This window comes from Leucopleurus acutus (assembly GCF_964270905.1).
Source record: "Leucopleurus acutus genome assembly, chromosome: 8".
In the NCBI taxonomy this organism is placed as follows: Eukaryota; Metazoa; Chordata; class Mammalia; order Artiodactyla; family Delphinidae; genus Leucopleurus; species Leucopleurus acutus.
In genome coordinates, this window is record NC_139151.1 from 24,378,356 (window position 1) to 24,393,581 (window position 15,226).

The 15,226-nt window shown below is 34.4% G+C and overlaps 1 protein-coding gene across 1 annotated transcript in view; it reads right to left on the reverse strand.

Annotated features, from left to right (window-relative positions):
* Positions 1–15,226, reverse strand: part of DDX10 (DEAD-box helicase 10) — a 289,494-nt gene that overhangs the window by 229,498 nt on the left and 44,770 nt on the right. The window contains exons 10-13 of the mRNA XM_082845741.1: positions 11,392–11,493; positions 10,118–10,205; positions 7,032–7,120; positions 3,642–4,119 (exon numbers count right to left, since the gene is read on the reverse strand). Coding sequence (XP_082701867.1) covers positions 3,642–4,119; positions 7,032–7,120; positions 10,118–10,205; positions 11,392–11,493 — 757 coding nt within the window. The remainder of the gene's footprint in view (positions 1–3,641; positions 4,120–7,031; positions 7,121–10,117; positions 10,206–11,391; positions 11,494–15,226) is intronic.

Below are 15,226 nucleotides of genomic sequence, written 5' to 3' on the forward strand. Positions count from 1 at the left end.
TTCCCTCACATTTGACACAAACACTATAATAGTTCCCATTTGTTATGGCTAAAAAAAAAAAAAGCAGGTATTTTCAAGATAGAACTTTTTATACTATGCTATGCAAACATATTCTTAGTTAACAGAATAACAGTGATATGTTAACAATGATAACAGTAGTTATCATTACTATTAGATATTTTTATTTACTATCTAAATTACAAAGCTTGGCCTGCACAGCTATATCATTCAAGTCAAATAAATAAGTCATTTCTGCTCATGTTTATAGAAAATTCAACAATACCTTTTGAATTATTGTAAGTCAATCAGACAAATCATACTCAGTTTCAAAATATAGATTTCAAAGAATATACCCTACATATATGAATTCTACATAATTCACAGCAAATAAAACTATCAAAGTGAAAGAAGATATGAGTGATTCACTTATTCATTCATGAAACATTCGTGAAATCTGCACTAGGTCCTAGACACTGTATCAAGCCGTGAACACACACTGGTCAGTAAGACAATAATTTCAGGAAATTCAAAATCCAGTAAGGAAGGCAGGCAAAAAATGTGGTGGGAGGTATAAAATAATTAAAAGCCAGTAATAGTAATTAAAGTTTAAGGACATCTTGCTAATCAACAGGAAAGAGACCAATATCGTAAGAGAAAAAAAGAGAGAGGAAAACAAGCAATACACACACAGAAATTATACAATGGATAAATAAATGAATAATGTTCAATAACAGAATCAAAGAAAAATAAATTGAAATAGTAAGTTTGAATTTCTCACTAACTGTTTGTTTCAAAACAGTAAAAACATGTGGATATTCGGTGTTGGTGTTAGTAAATGGGCACGGACATAAAGCCCGTGGGACAATGATCAATATGACCTCTCTGCAGGACAGTTTGGCAAAATGTATCTAAAGCTTTTAAAACGTGTCATGTCCTCAAAGTCATTACAGGAAAACTACAAACCAATATTCCTTATGAACACAGAAGCAAAGACCCTTAACAAAATATTAGCAAATAGAGTCCTGTAATAGATACAGGAAAGCACATCATGAATGAGTGAGGTTTATCATAGGAATTTAAGGTTGGTTCAACATTAGAAAAATCAATGTGCTGACAGAATAAATAACAACAACTCTATGTTCACCCTAATAGGTGCAGAAAAAGCATCTGACAAAATTCACCATCCATTTCTGATAAAAACACTAAACCAGCCAGAAATAGAATGAACTTCCTCAACCCGTTAAAAGCATTTACAAAAAACCTACAGCTAACATCGGATGTAATGGTAAAGGACTGAATGTTTCCCCTCCCTAAGACAGGAACAAGACAATGATGTCCATTCTCACTACTGCTGCTCAACATACAGTGTAATCAAGTAAGAAAATGAAATAAAAGACACACAGATTGGAAAGGAAGAAATGAAACTATCTTTATTCACAAATACCATGACCAGCTACAGAGAAGATCCAAAGAAAACTCCAAAGAATCTCAAAAAACAGCCACAAGAACTTAACGGGACAGTTTAGAATGACTGGTATGCAAAAACTGTACTTCTATATTCTAGCAACAAAAAATGAGAAACTGAATTTTTTGAAGTATTTATAATAGCATTGAAAACTATAAAATAGTGATGGATCTAACAAAATATGTGGTAAGATGTACATGCTTAAAATTATTAAAAAATACTAAAAGATATTAAAGAAGACCTAGATAAATGGAAAGATATGTCATATACTGAATCAGAAGAGTCAATATTGTTAATTCTCCCCAAATAGATTTATACATTCAATGCAATCTCAATGAAAATATGAAAAGACTTTCTATAAATATTAACTAGCTGATTCAAAAACTTACATGGAAATGCAATGGTCTAAAAATGCTCAAAATTTTTTAAAGTATCAAGTTGGAAGACTAACACTATCTGACTTGAGATTTACCATAAAGCTATACTAATTGACACCGGTGTTATTTATGAAAGGGTAACTGTATAAAACCAAGAGAGTCAACACAGAGACCTAAACGTACATGGTCAACAAAGAGTCAAGGTAACTAGAATGGAAAAAGGACAGTAATTTCAGAAAACAGTACTGGTTCAACTGGACATCCACATGGGGGGAGGGAGGCATTGGAACCTCAACCCTTACCTCATACCGTACACAAAAATTAAATTGAAATGAACACTAGCCCTAAACTCAAGTGCTAAAACTATAAAAAGTCCAGAAGAAAACGTAAGAGAAAACCTAAATCAGACTTCAAAAAAACAGATTATTGGTCAAGATACGAGTATTAGAGTGAGAATACCTAGATTCAAACTCCGACTTTGCCAATAATTAATTGTGCACCTCACTATTTTATTATCTCTGTATCTCCGTTATTTTCCTCTTACTTGTATAATGATAGAGTACCTACCTATAGGGTTATTCAAGGACCAAATGAGATAATGTTTAGAAAATGCCTAATACATAAAGTACTCAGTAAGTATGTTTGCTACTTCTAAAGTTTTTATTTAGTTACTTTAAAAAACACCTATCCAGGGCTTCCCTGGTGGCACAGTGGTTAAGAATCCGCCTGCCAATGCAGGCGACACGGGTTCGAGCCCTGGTCTGGGAAGACCCCACATGCGGTGGAGCAACTAGGCCCGTGAGCCACAACTACTGAGCCTGCGCTCTAGAGCCCACGCGCCACATCTACTGAAGCCCATGTGCTCTAGAGCCCGTGCTCCGCAGCAAGAGAAGCCACTGCAGTGAGAAGCCCACGCTCTCTTCAACTAGAGAAAGCCGCACACAGCAATGAAGATCCAACACAGCCAAAAATAATAATTAATTAATTAATTTTAAAAAACACCTATCCAAGTTTCATAGTTCAAAATTTAATATTTCCTATTGTGACTCTTGTCACAATATTGTATAAAGAATTGTATAAGGAATAAGAGTTCAGGTTCATTTTTCATTCAATTCTCTCCAAAGAAATGATCAAGAATAAGGCATACAAAATTAAAACGAAAATAAGGGAAGGGTGGAGAAACATATTTACTGTGCACCTACAAGTACCCCAGGAAACAGGTGCTTTACCTTGATTATCTCTTTTATTCCTCCTAGCAGGTGCCTAGTGAGAAACAAAGGACCTATGTGAAACTTAATAAACCTTCATAAGTGGCCTTTAAATAGAAGTGCTGGCTTTCTTTTTAAGATTCTGGATTGGTGCCCAAAACCAAATGTCTCATTAAAAGTTTAGAGAGATTGAATTGTTCTAAGGAATATTTATAATTATTTAAATCAGAAAGTAGTATACTAAGAATCACAGTGAAGGATCCTCACATCATAAACCATGAAATCCCATCACCTTATTACTTAATGTTATAATCTTGAAACTGGCTACTTTTTAAAACATGCACTAGAAAACCAATAAATGAAAAGATTAAAGCTGTCAACCTCTTAGAATTCCCAAAGTTATGAAAAATGAGAATTCTTTAGCACCTATTCCATCATTAAAGATGGAGAAGGAGGGAGAGTTCACAGCAAAGAAAGTCATTCTACAAATTTCTCCTGGTTATTTTCCCACAGTTCCCCAAAGGCAACAGGCAGCACGTGGTAAGAAGTGGTAGGAAATAATAGAAGATCCTCCACTAGGGGTAAACTTACCTGTAATGTTTTATTCTCTTTAAGATCCAACCCAAACACATTGCGCCTCTTCACCTTAATGAAGTCAGCATTGAGGCCATCATCCTCCTCCTCATCATCATCTCTGTCCAAGAACTGCACAGGAACTTCTTTGTTCTTCTGTGGCTCTTTGTTGCTAGAGACAGACTGAGGTTGAGACCCTTTTGTTTTTCCCAGTTTCTCTTCCATTTCTTGTTCACATTCTTTCTCTTCTTCCTCTCCATCACTAATACCACTAGCCAGTCTGTACTCTGTCCCTTCTGGTATTTTCCCACCTTTCTGGAGAATAGACATTTTCTCATTGAAGTAGGCTCTAAATTCTTCCACTTCATCATTGGTGAGGGAGAGAGTCCTTGGCTCAATTACTTTATTATCTTGACTCACTACCAGTTCTTTGTTGGGTTGTTTTTGCATTCTCTGAAGAAATCTTACCCGTGGTGCCACAGCAAGACCAAGAGACCTTAAATATGAGCAAATGAAAACAGTTATCTCAGCACACTGATGGTGTGTTTATGAGTTTATTATGAAACAGTTTCTCAGGAGTTGAGATTTTTGGAAATTTTTTTTTTAAGAAAATGTTCCTCTGAGATACAACTCCATCTTGACACATTAGGTGATCTAAAAGATAATGAATACCTGTCAGAAAATATTGGAGATACCCCATTTTCCATTAAGATGATAACACAGTTAACAAAATAAAGAGCATGAGACCAGAAGCAAGGGAACAGTTCAACTACTAAATCTGCCTATTTCCAGTATAACTCTCTCAGCCTCAGTTTTCTCAAATGTGAGATAACAATACCTACCAGGCCTATCTCACAGCTGTTATAAATATCTGATGTACTAACTATATGAAAATACTTTGTAAAATATAAATACTAAAGCAGGAAAAGGCATGACCATGAAAGAACAAAACACAGTTCTCTGCAATGAATAAACTCAAGTATTATCATCCTCCCTTCTAACACACATAATGTGGCACAATCACTTCTATAAAAATGGATTTTTAAACTTGAGACCAAAAAAGAAAAAAAAATCTTATTTTCTCCTTCTAAGATCAAGATTTACTTTATGGTCAGGTCTTTCCTAGCTTCTAAGTTCCCACAGATGGATTGAAAAGAAACTCTTAAAGCAAGGCCTGCTATAATAAAAAGCTAACATTAGAAAATGGACCAACTGCCTTTTTCCTATAAGACACAATTCACAGAAACTGAGAGGTGTGGCTGTAAAACCTGGATTCATAAATAGAACTGTTGAGGTTAAAATCATGGCTCTGTCACCTATAAGCTATATGATCAAAGGACATTATTAAACCTCTCTATACCTCAGTCCTCTCATTTGCAAAATGGCATGACAAGAGTACCTACATTATAGGGTCATTATAAAAATAAAATGAGTTCACAGAGGCAATGCATCTATTATAGTGCCTAACACACAGGCAGCCACTACTGAGCACTTGTCATTATTACTGTTATAGGGGATACAGTTAGGATCACAAACTCAATACGCATCAGAGCATTTCTCTCAATGTATTACAGTTACATTTACATGTCTTTCTCTACTACTAAACTTGGACCTCCTTTAAGGTAGAAGTACATAACCATACATCTATAAATTTTTTTTTTTTTTTTGCAGTATGCGAGCCTCTCACTGTTGTGGCCTCTCCCGTTGCGGAGCACAGGCTCCAGATGCGCAGGCTCAGCGGCCATGGCTCACGGGCCTAGCCGCTCCGTGGCATGTGGGATCTTCCCAGACTGGGGCACGAACCCGTGTCCCCTGCATCGGCAGGCGGACTCTCAACCACTGCACCACCAGGGAAGCCCCACATCTATAATTTTAATGCCTAGCTCAATGAACTAGATATATTAGGTATTTAAAACATATTTCTTTAATATTCAAAAAAGTATTTTACTAATATAAATAAATAAAACATATTTCTTCAGTAAAATAGTTTTTTAAACCTTTATTTTATCCCACATACATAGCACTGTTTTAGGTATCAAAGGCTTCTAAAGGAAATTATAGATCAAGGAAATTATACATCTAAAATCCACAAAAATTAAATTAAAACACCAAGTTAAACTGTACCAGTAATTTAGGCTCAGAATTTAACTTTCTGCTTCCCTAAGCATCACCAACAAAAAGCAAAGGTCTTCAACTGTAAACAGATGAGATTTACTGGCATCTGTGGCAACAAAATGTCCTCTAAATATGGCCCTGCAGCATTAGAAGACCTGTGCCTCTCCTGTTTGCTAATATCTCAGCTATGTCAATGAGAAAACCAGGAAACCAGGATAGAATTTCATGAAGCACAAAAATCAGCTAATAACCTAAACCATGAATCATATTCAGAAATTTTAAAATTCGTGAAGAGATAAGCAAACAAAAACATGTTATCCCTGGCATGTGATTTTCCATCCATTACCTAAACAAAACGTCAGTGACCTTACTTTGTTATCTAGCAAATTAAATGGCTCTAAAATGTTACAACTGACAAATTACCTGTTATAATGAACTTGCAATGTAACATGAAGAATGGAAAACAGCAGCTCACTCGGATACAAGTTTTTATTAGACTCAAAGGTAAAGGTACTTGAATTCCTGGAAAGCAGGCCAAATACACAGACCTTGCTTTGAAAGTACATATTTCATCACAGACTAGGAGATTTCAATCTGACATTCAAAGTATGAGTAACCTTAAGGGTGCTTCTATAGGATTTTGTCAATGCTTTTCCCACAAGTGGGACCCCATTGAAAAACAGATGCTCCTCCTTTATACCTGAAAAGATTAGGAAAAAAAATCCTTCAACTACTAAGCCAAAACAAGACCAAGAGTTCCGTTTTCATATAATAGTAACCACAATTACTAAAGAGAGACATTTTGCCATGGTAACTGTGAGCACATGTAAGAAACATCAAGACACAAAGAATATCCAGGCAATAAGCAGCATGGGAAACCAATCTAAAAGAAGGGAAGAATTGACAAAGAGACGTGCATCCAAAGCATAAAAAGAACTACAGTAAACCAAGCCAGCTTTTTAGAAAACAAGAGGGCTACAGACATTTAAAGATTTCAAAGAATGCTTGTCAATTGCTCTCCATCTCCTTTAAGCCCAAACTACAGGAAACTGCCAGTGTAACTTTCAGGAATTCATACTTACAAGTAAGAAACTTCTTCCTGACTGAAATTCCTGACAACTGAAAGCTCAACAAGTTTTCTACAGTTTATATAATCTTTTTCTCTGCAAATCTTCAACAGATTCTTTTAAGGTAAGGCAGAGTGGTTTAAACTAAGACTCTCAAAACCAGGTTTCAAACAAATTCCCTCTAACTTTAAGGATTCACAAACAAAACTATAATATGAATACTTACAGGGCATATTCAGGTATAGGTAACTTGCTCACATCAAATATTTCTTTATCCTTCATCAGATACACTGAACGTATGTAGGAGACAAAACACTGTAAACATAAAAGGCTGAAGTGTAAGATATATACTAGTCAGAAATGGAAAATGAATTTTAACTGAGATAAAAAAATTAATCAAAAGGATAAATTCAACAGTAGTGAAAAACCTCAAAAATAGCTGAGTATATGTCATCCCACAAAAACAAAAAAACCTACCTTTTTCGAATTGTAATATTAGAAAAGACTTTAAATTTGGTTTCATCAAGCCAACTCAACATAAAACATAACCTTTTCAAAAAGCTATTCTAGAAGTTAATATCATTCAGGTGCATTAATATGGAAAAACACAGGCTTTGGAATAATACAGTTGAAATCTGAGCTCCACATCTTACTAGCTGAGCAAGTTTCTCATTTCTCTGTCAGTTTCCTCATCTATCAAACATAATATAACAGTACCTTCTACTTAGAGTGTTATGAGAATTAAATGAGAAAAATGCATGTAGAGTACTCGGCATTTCTTCTGGAATACATTAAGTACCAATGAATACCAGTTATAAGTAATAATTATTACTTGAAAACATCCTTTGACTACTACAACAAAATTTTACTGTACTTAAATTAAGCTTAATAAAATCATAACAGGAAAAGTTTATTCCTAAAGCTTTTCCTTTTTTATTATAATTTCAAGTAATTAGTTGTCATTATAATTTCAAGTAATCTGTCATTAACTTGTAATATTTTTCTTGTTTGTGTTAAAAAAAAAAAGAAAGAAAGTAAACTATCTTTATACCAAGAGCTATTGCAAACTAAAAAGTAAACATGGTCCTGGATCCTCTGTCAGTCTGTAAAATAAACAGGCAGCAAAGATGGTGAAACATATGTAAGCAGGAGTTTTATTTTTTGATTTTAAAATTAATTTTTGTAAAGTATATTTAATTCCCATTTCTATATTTCCTAAACTTCACATTTTCTCTAACTTTACACTAATCCTTTCTTCAAACCATTTACACTAATCTTCAAACCATTTTCCCTGTCTCCATAGGCATTAAAATGAATAATTCAAGGATAATTTTTTCCCCTACAATCGTCCACAAGAAATCATCCCAGTTTCTTATTGTTTTTGTTCTATCCAGATTATAATAAAAGCTAGAAAATCGCTTCTATGAAATTAGATAGCTTGCTGCAGCTGACAACAGTTAGCCGTTCTGCTAAACCATGCGTGACACCCAGTAAATCACATCATTTATTTCAATGTGCTTTTCTATAATCTTATTCTGGAAGGCTCATTTGTTATATGCAGAAACCAGTGAAACGACATCCTTCCAGTGTTTCATATTTCCTGATTCATAATAGAATGACCTAAGTATGCACAAAGTCATGACATCAGAATTCATGTATATTATTTTCAAATGTGCATACTATTTCCAAAGCTTCTAAAAGATTTAACTCCTAGCTTAAAGTATGTCTGCTAGGCAAAACATGCACACAAATGTTTCCATGCCTAAATATATGCCCAAAAACTAAGAAAAAAAAATCTGTTTAAAGATCCTTTTCATTAGATTTCAGGTGAAGTGAGCTTACAGAAGTTTAACTACGCACAGTTCATCATTTGATTCTCTTATACTCTGGAACTTCTCCTGATGTATCATGGAAGTTCTGAAGAAAGACCTGGATTTAAATCTTAGGTCTGCCACTTAATAGCTATGTCACCCTGGACAATTTTTAATTTCCTCAGCTCCTATTTTCCCATCTATAAAATCAAATCAATATCACCTACCTCACAGGTTGTTGGCAAGATTAAATAACACAATGCATATCAAACTGTCATGTAAAAAAAAAAAAAAAACCAAACTGTCATGTAATAGGGTCATGCTGCAGCTAAGTGCCTAGCACATACTAAGCATCTGAATTTTAGCTTTCATCATTAATGTTGGTATTTTAAGCACAGTGACAATAATTTGATAAAATATAACCTAAGTTAATTTTTTAAACATAAGATCTTCTCTTTAAATAAAACTTCTTTGCTTAGAATATCCACTTTCAAAACCATCACACAAAAGACTGACTACTGACTTTCTGCTCAGGCTCCTCTGTCTACTGAGGATGCCCTTTCCATGCCTCCTCTTTATTTTCTTCCTCCAATCTCTGAATCCCTACTCTTTAAATCATTGTTGAGTTATGGGAGATGCAGATGTAGATAGCCTATGTAGATCTCGTAACTAAAATATAAGTAAACAAGTGCTGAAAATGAAGAACTTCATAACAGGGACTCAAATATTTGTTAATTCAAAGACTGGACAGCTATAAGCACAATGCAAAATAATTTCACATCTTCCTTTTCTAAAGAATCTACTGCTGGGTACTCTAAGAACTAAAAAATAAGTATAACTAAAAGTGACAATTCTTTGTGTATTTGCTAATCAAGAGGATTTCTAAGTCCAAAAAAAGCAGTTTGGGAACACTGTCATACTTATAGATTAAAATCTCATTCCTAAAGAGAATTTAGCAAGAGTGCTATGCTTTCTAGAAATTTAACCTAAGATAAGATATTAATTTTACAGTCAAGAAAGTGCAGTCAAAAGTTAATAAAAACTTTACTGAAGAAATCAAAAGTTGATAACCTTATCAAGTATATTAGAAATCCAGCCATTGTGCAATTAAAAATCAGAGTATTTTCTATATGTCTGACAAGACTATGGGCAAATAATAGACATTTTTCCAAATTACTATAAGAAATATATACTTTTAGGACTTCCCTGGTGGTCCAGTGGTTAAGACTCCACGCTTCCACTGCAAGGGACACGGGTTCAATCCCCTGGTTGGGGAACCAAGATCCCACATGCCACGTGGTGCAGCCAAAAATTTTTTTTAAAAAAAGAAAGAAATACATAGTTTTTTCAAAGTTAAAGAATAAGTTAAACTTACCTGAACTTTATACTACCTGAATATCTGAAGCATAACTATGCAACCTAGAAGTAGTAGAAAATGATACAACGTAACTTTATTATATGCTCTATTCCACTGAAGGTACCAAATTCAAAAATGACTTACCCTTTGAGCTCTTTCTTTTAAATCTTGATCTTGAGCTAAAAGCGATTCCAATTTTTTCTGAATGTCTGTAAGTTTTTCTGGATTGATTCTTTTGTAACAAAAAGATAAAGATTAAACTAAGACATCTCAATTTTAGAAACTGAAAACAGTACACAGTATTTTCTATTTTCCTCAGTATTTTTAAAATCTATAACATTATTTCTCATCTATGACCCAGATTAGACTGAAATTACACTAGACAGAAATTTGACTCCGCATATTTTGAATAATGCAGGAAAAAAATGTAAAATTCACATTTTCTCTAAACAACCCATGCTGAGTGACTGAAAGATTAGGTTAACACCACAATTAGCAATGTTCACTTCTTAAGTCTTTAAGGATAGAAAGTAGCCTCTTGTGGGAGGTGGATCATCAATGAAATGGAATAAATGAAAGCAAACGTCATTTTTATACAATTTCCATTTTCAGTCAAATACCATAAAACAAAAGTCAAATAATAAACAAGTAGCCAAGGATATAAATATTGTTGTCCTTATCTAGAAATCAGGCATAACATAATAGAATGGTTACTTAAATCTGCCCGGGGTTTAGAATGAAAATTACAGGAAAGAATATAATTATTACAAGCATCTATTCTAGGTTTCACAAAGGAAATTCCACTTGTTTCCCTGATTTTAGACTGAACAATTCTGTTCCTGAAAAGCTGGAGTGGTAATAGGTGGTGGCAGATGAGATGTTTTTTACTTTTTTTAATTACAGAAAATATCAAAATATACAAAGGTAGTAAACTTTCACTCAGCCTCAACAATTATCAACTCACACCCAATCTTGTTTCATCTAAACTCTTATCCACTCCTCCACCACATCTAACCACCCTCCCAAGTTACTTTCCTCCAGATGAAAGCAGGGTGTTTCAAGGGCCCCAATATAAGTGAGACTACAATCAATTCTGCTGACACTCAATCTAAACATCTTCAATGACAGGAGAGGACAATCCTCTGAAATAGACAGACAACCCCAAAAATAAGTTCAGCCAAGAGGTTTAATTCTTTCAACCATCAATGCCTCCTGATGCTAACAAGGTCTCTTTTTCATCTTGTTTTCTCCGATGACAGTCTTCTAAAAAAGTTGTTAAAAACAAAGCAAACAAAAAGTCCAAAATCATACAGCAGAAAAGCTTAGAGGGAGGAGGGAATTAGGTATACATAACTAGGCATAATAATTTCATGCCTTCATTTTCTAACAATAATATCAAGACAGCAAATAGTTCTTACTTGATTTCCTTCACAGGCACTTTCTTCTGAAGAAGCTGCTGCACCATCCCTTTTTCTTCTGAGGGAAGCAAAATTAATAAAGCTTCACCATCCTCTTTGTACCTAAACAAAAAACAAACAAAATCCCTTCCACATTAATGCAATCTGAACTTTACATTTTAACAGTTTGATGAACAGGTAACAAGAAAGCAAGTTCACCAAATTAGTAAATATGAGGAATACCATTTTTTTTAACATCTGTGACAACAGAAAACTAGGGCTCTTGAACACCTTTTTCAAAATTCATCACTAGTTACAATTCCCATTGATTTTTAGGCTATACCACAGTAGAAGAAACAAATCAATTAAGAAGAATTTCTTAAATAACGGTCTACCTATAGCAAGGAGACAATTTCTCATTCAAGTCACAAGACTGATGTAATAAAATTAATCATTTAATAAACATGGCTCCCAATACATTAAGGAAATCTAATCATCTTCCTGGAAATTTTTCTTCTACCTTGGGAATAACATGGTTCAGAGTTCAGAGGCATCAGCTATAAGGAATGGATCTCTGCTCCGCTGAAAAACTTACTACCTCTAATCCATGATTTCTCTTCCTTCACCTAGTATATAGGTGCACCATCAAAAATTTCTATGTAAGTGGGCCATAAGGCACCCCATAGTTACTTAAGCTTCTTGTGCTACTTATATACAGATTTCCTGGACACCTTAGATATTACATGAAAGCAGTAAAACAGAATAGAATCAGGTACTTGTAGAAATTTCTTAAAGACAAAGAATTCTCTTCAGGGTTCATGCTATAAATATGAGGGACAAATAAATTTTTATAGTTAACCAAATAAACTATTTACTGAGAAACTTTGTGCCAGGTATAAATTGTGAAGAACACAAATAAATAGAAGATGAATATCCCTGCCTTCAGTGATCCAACAATATGGTTACCAGAAAAGACAAACTCACACAAAAGCAAGAGCCTCAAAAAACAGTCCCAAAATGGTAAATCACCAAGTGTCAAAGGATAACCACTGGCAATAAAGCGCCATGAACTCAGAAGTGAAAGGAGGACACTAAGGGTTAGCCAGAGAAAAAGAGAAACATGTCACAGCAGATGGAATTTGACGTGGGCCTTAAAAATGGATAGAAAGGGAAAAGCTAAGGTATCCCAAAGAGGAAAAATGGCATGAACAAAGGAGCGGGAACCAGAAAATACAAGACAAACACCGGGTAAACTAAAGATAGGAGAAATTCAACCGAAGCCAGTGTATGTAAGTGCACAGCAGGAAAGACTGCCAGAAGGTACATGAGAGTCTGGTTTTAGAGGACCTTGGATAAGTCTCTAGAGAGACCAACTACCACTGTATATAAGCAGACCTTTATCACTGTACACTGGAGGGAAACTGACTTTGTTGACTTACTGTCAATCCAAAGACTGAAGAGCAATTTTTACCTCACATGTTGATTTCAAAATTCTATTCCTACACAAAAGGGTAAAAAAACTGCAGTGTAATAGCATTACAAAAGTATGTGTTTATATATTTTTATGTGTACCCAGACACATAGAAAAGTATGAAATAAAACATCAAAAGTATTAAAAGGTTAAAGTTAATTCATAAATTTAAAAAAATTAAGGGGCTACTATATACCAGGCACTGAAATAGAGTGATAAAACAGATACAGTTCTGGCTGTCACAGAGCTTACAGACTATTAGGGATAGACATAAAACCCGTAATAACAACAAAGTGATATGACTGCTACAGTAGACATATGGGAAGCTACAAGAACATATAACACAGAGCTGTACACAATGTGCTCTAGGAGTTTAAAAAAAAAAAAGAAAGAAAAAACTGCCCTGAGAAAATGACATCTAAGAGCTGAGATTTAAAGAACAATTAGGAATTAGTCAACTGTTAGGGGAGAGTCAAGTTTTCCAGGGGGAAAACAGCATTTGAGAGAGTCCAGTGGGTAGTTTTGTCTACTTTGTGCTTGTTTGTTTATTCCATGTTTTCTAAATGCTTGTGTATTAAACAGGGAGATGAAAGTAATTAAGCATACATTTACTCCTTTTACAAAGAATCTGTTTCACAACTGAAAAACTTCTTCACTGTATTTTAATACAGACTAGTATGACTCAAATGTTTCATCTTAATTTACTATGAAGAAATATGAATTTAAAGCATTTCCCCTAAGCAATGTTGGACTAAACTATCTGTGAGCAGAAATTATTAGTCTATGAAGTAGTGAGGTACCTGAACAAACAAGATATCTGAGAGACACCACAACTACTGAAATTCTAAAATTTTACCAAGGATAGGGTAAAGGTCAAAGAGGACACAGATCAGTTAATACTGATTCACTATGTATGCACTTACCAAATACCCTCAAAGCAGCCCGACTCTTGAAGTAAAATCAGTTACCTTCATAAGTAAAAAAGCTTATTTCATGTGGTACAAAGAAAAACAATTAGGAATAAGGGAGATGAGTGGGTTGAAGGATAACAAACGCTTCTAACATTCCACATCCAAATTCAGAGATGGAGAAAGAAAATAAAAGGGCTTCCAAAGTCTACTTAGGCCAGAGCTGTAGCAAAGGGGTAAAGAGAAATCTCTAGGATGTCAAAAGGGAATCCAATGAAGATCTCAATCTTCACACTGACTCATAAGCAAAAATAAGTCTAACCATCTACATCTATCTTATCTACCCATTCATGCATCCAGGGACAATCTAGGAGGATAAGTCACGAGTAATGTCACCAAGGGGCCATATTCAAACCTTTAACAGAATATACCTAACAGAATATACACATAAAAGGCTAAGGTTAAGACAGACTGCAACACTGAAATTTAGAAGAAAAAGATTCCCAAAGGAAAATGGAAAAACATGTCCAAAGTCGAATCCCACAAAGCAAGTATCTTTTAATAAAGATCATCACTGGTTATTTTACCTATTTTACATCACACACATCTTTTCCCAGAAACAATGTAAAGCACAAATTATCTCCCACATACCAACACCCAAAATTTTCCAGTAAGCTTTTATTACAAAAAGAAAAGCACTTTTAAAAAAGCATAAGCACATTTGCCCCTCTTTTTAAAAAATGCTTACAAGAATAATCTATTTACCCATGAGCTAGCTTTTATATTTCCAAAGCAATATCCAAGACCCAAGGCTAAATATATGCATAGAGAAATAAATGTTCTTCATAAGACCTACATTTTAAAGTTCTATATATTTAGACAGATTATTTTAAGAAACACTGTAGGCATCAAAAAAAAAAAAAAAAGCCCTGCATCTGAAACAAAACAAAAAGTCTCATTTTTACCATCAGTGTTAATACCATCAGTTACATTTATGTAACTCTTCAGAATTTATGATAAGCTTCATTTTACATTAATTTGCCAATCTTAAAAGCAAGCAACCAATAGAGGAAGCAAATAAAAAAGTTCCTGAAAGGCCAAGAAATTGGCCTAAATAAATAAATAATCAGCTGATGACTACATAATGAGCTGATGACTACACTTTCACTTCCATACTCCTTTTCAACTATAGCAGGATTCTGTCCGGAAAGAAGGATCCTCAATTGATTGACCGTAACTGTCTGATATCAGGAAACTTACTTCTACACCCTACAGCTCACTTGTATCTCTAGCTAAATTAGGAGATCCAAACCACTGACTCTTGGATCCCAATGGTAATTCTTCCAATGAAATAACCTTGAAACAATATGGCCAGAGGAAGGGAAAAAGGCCTTGCCATTCTGGCAATAGTTTGCCTTCTACCCAAGAACCATTAATCCTCCAATTCAGATTCCTCAACACAAACTCCATTCTAGTT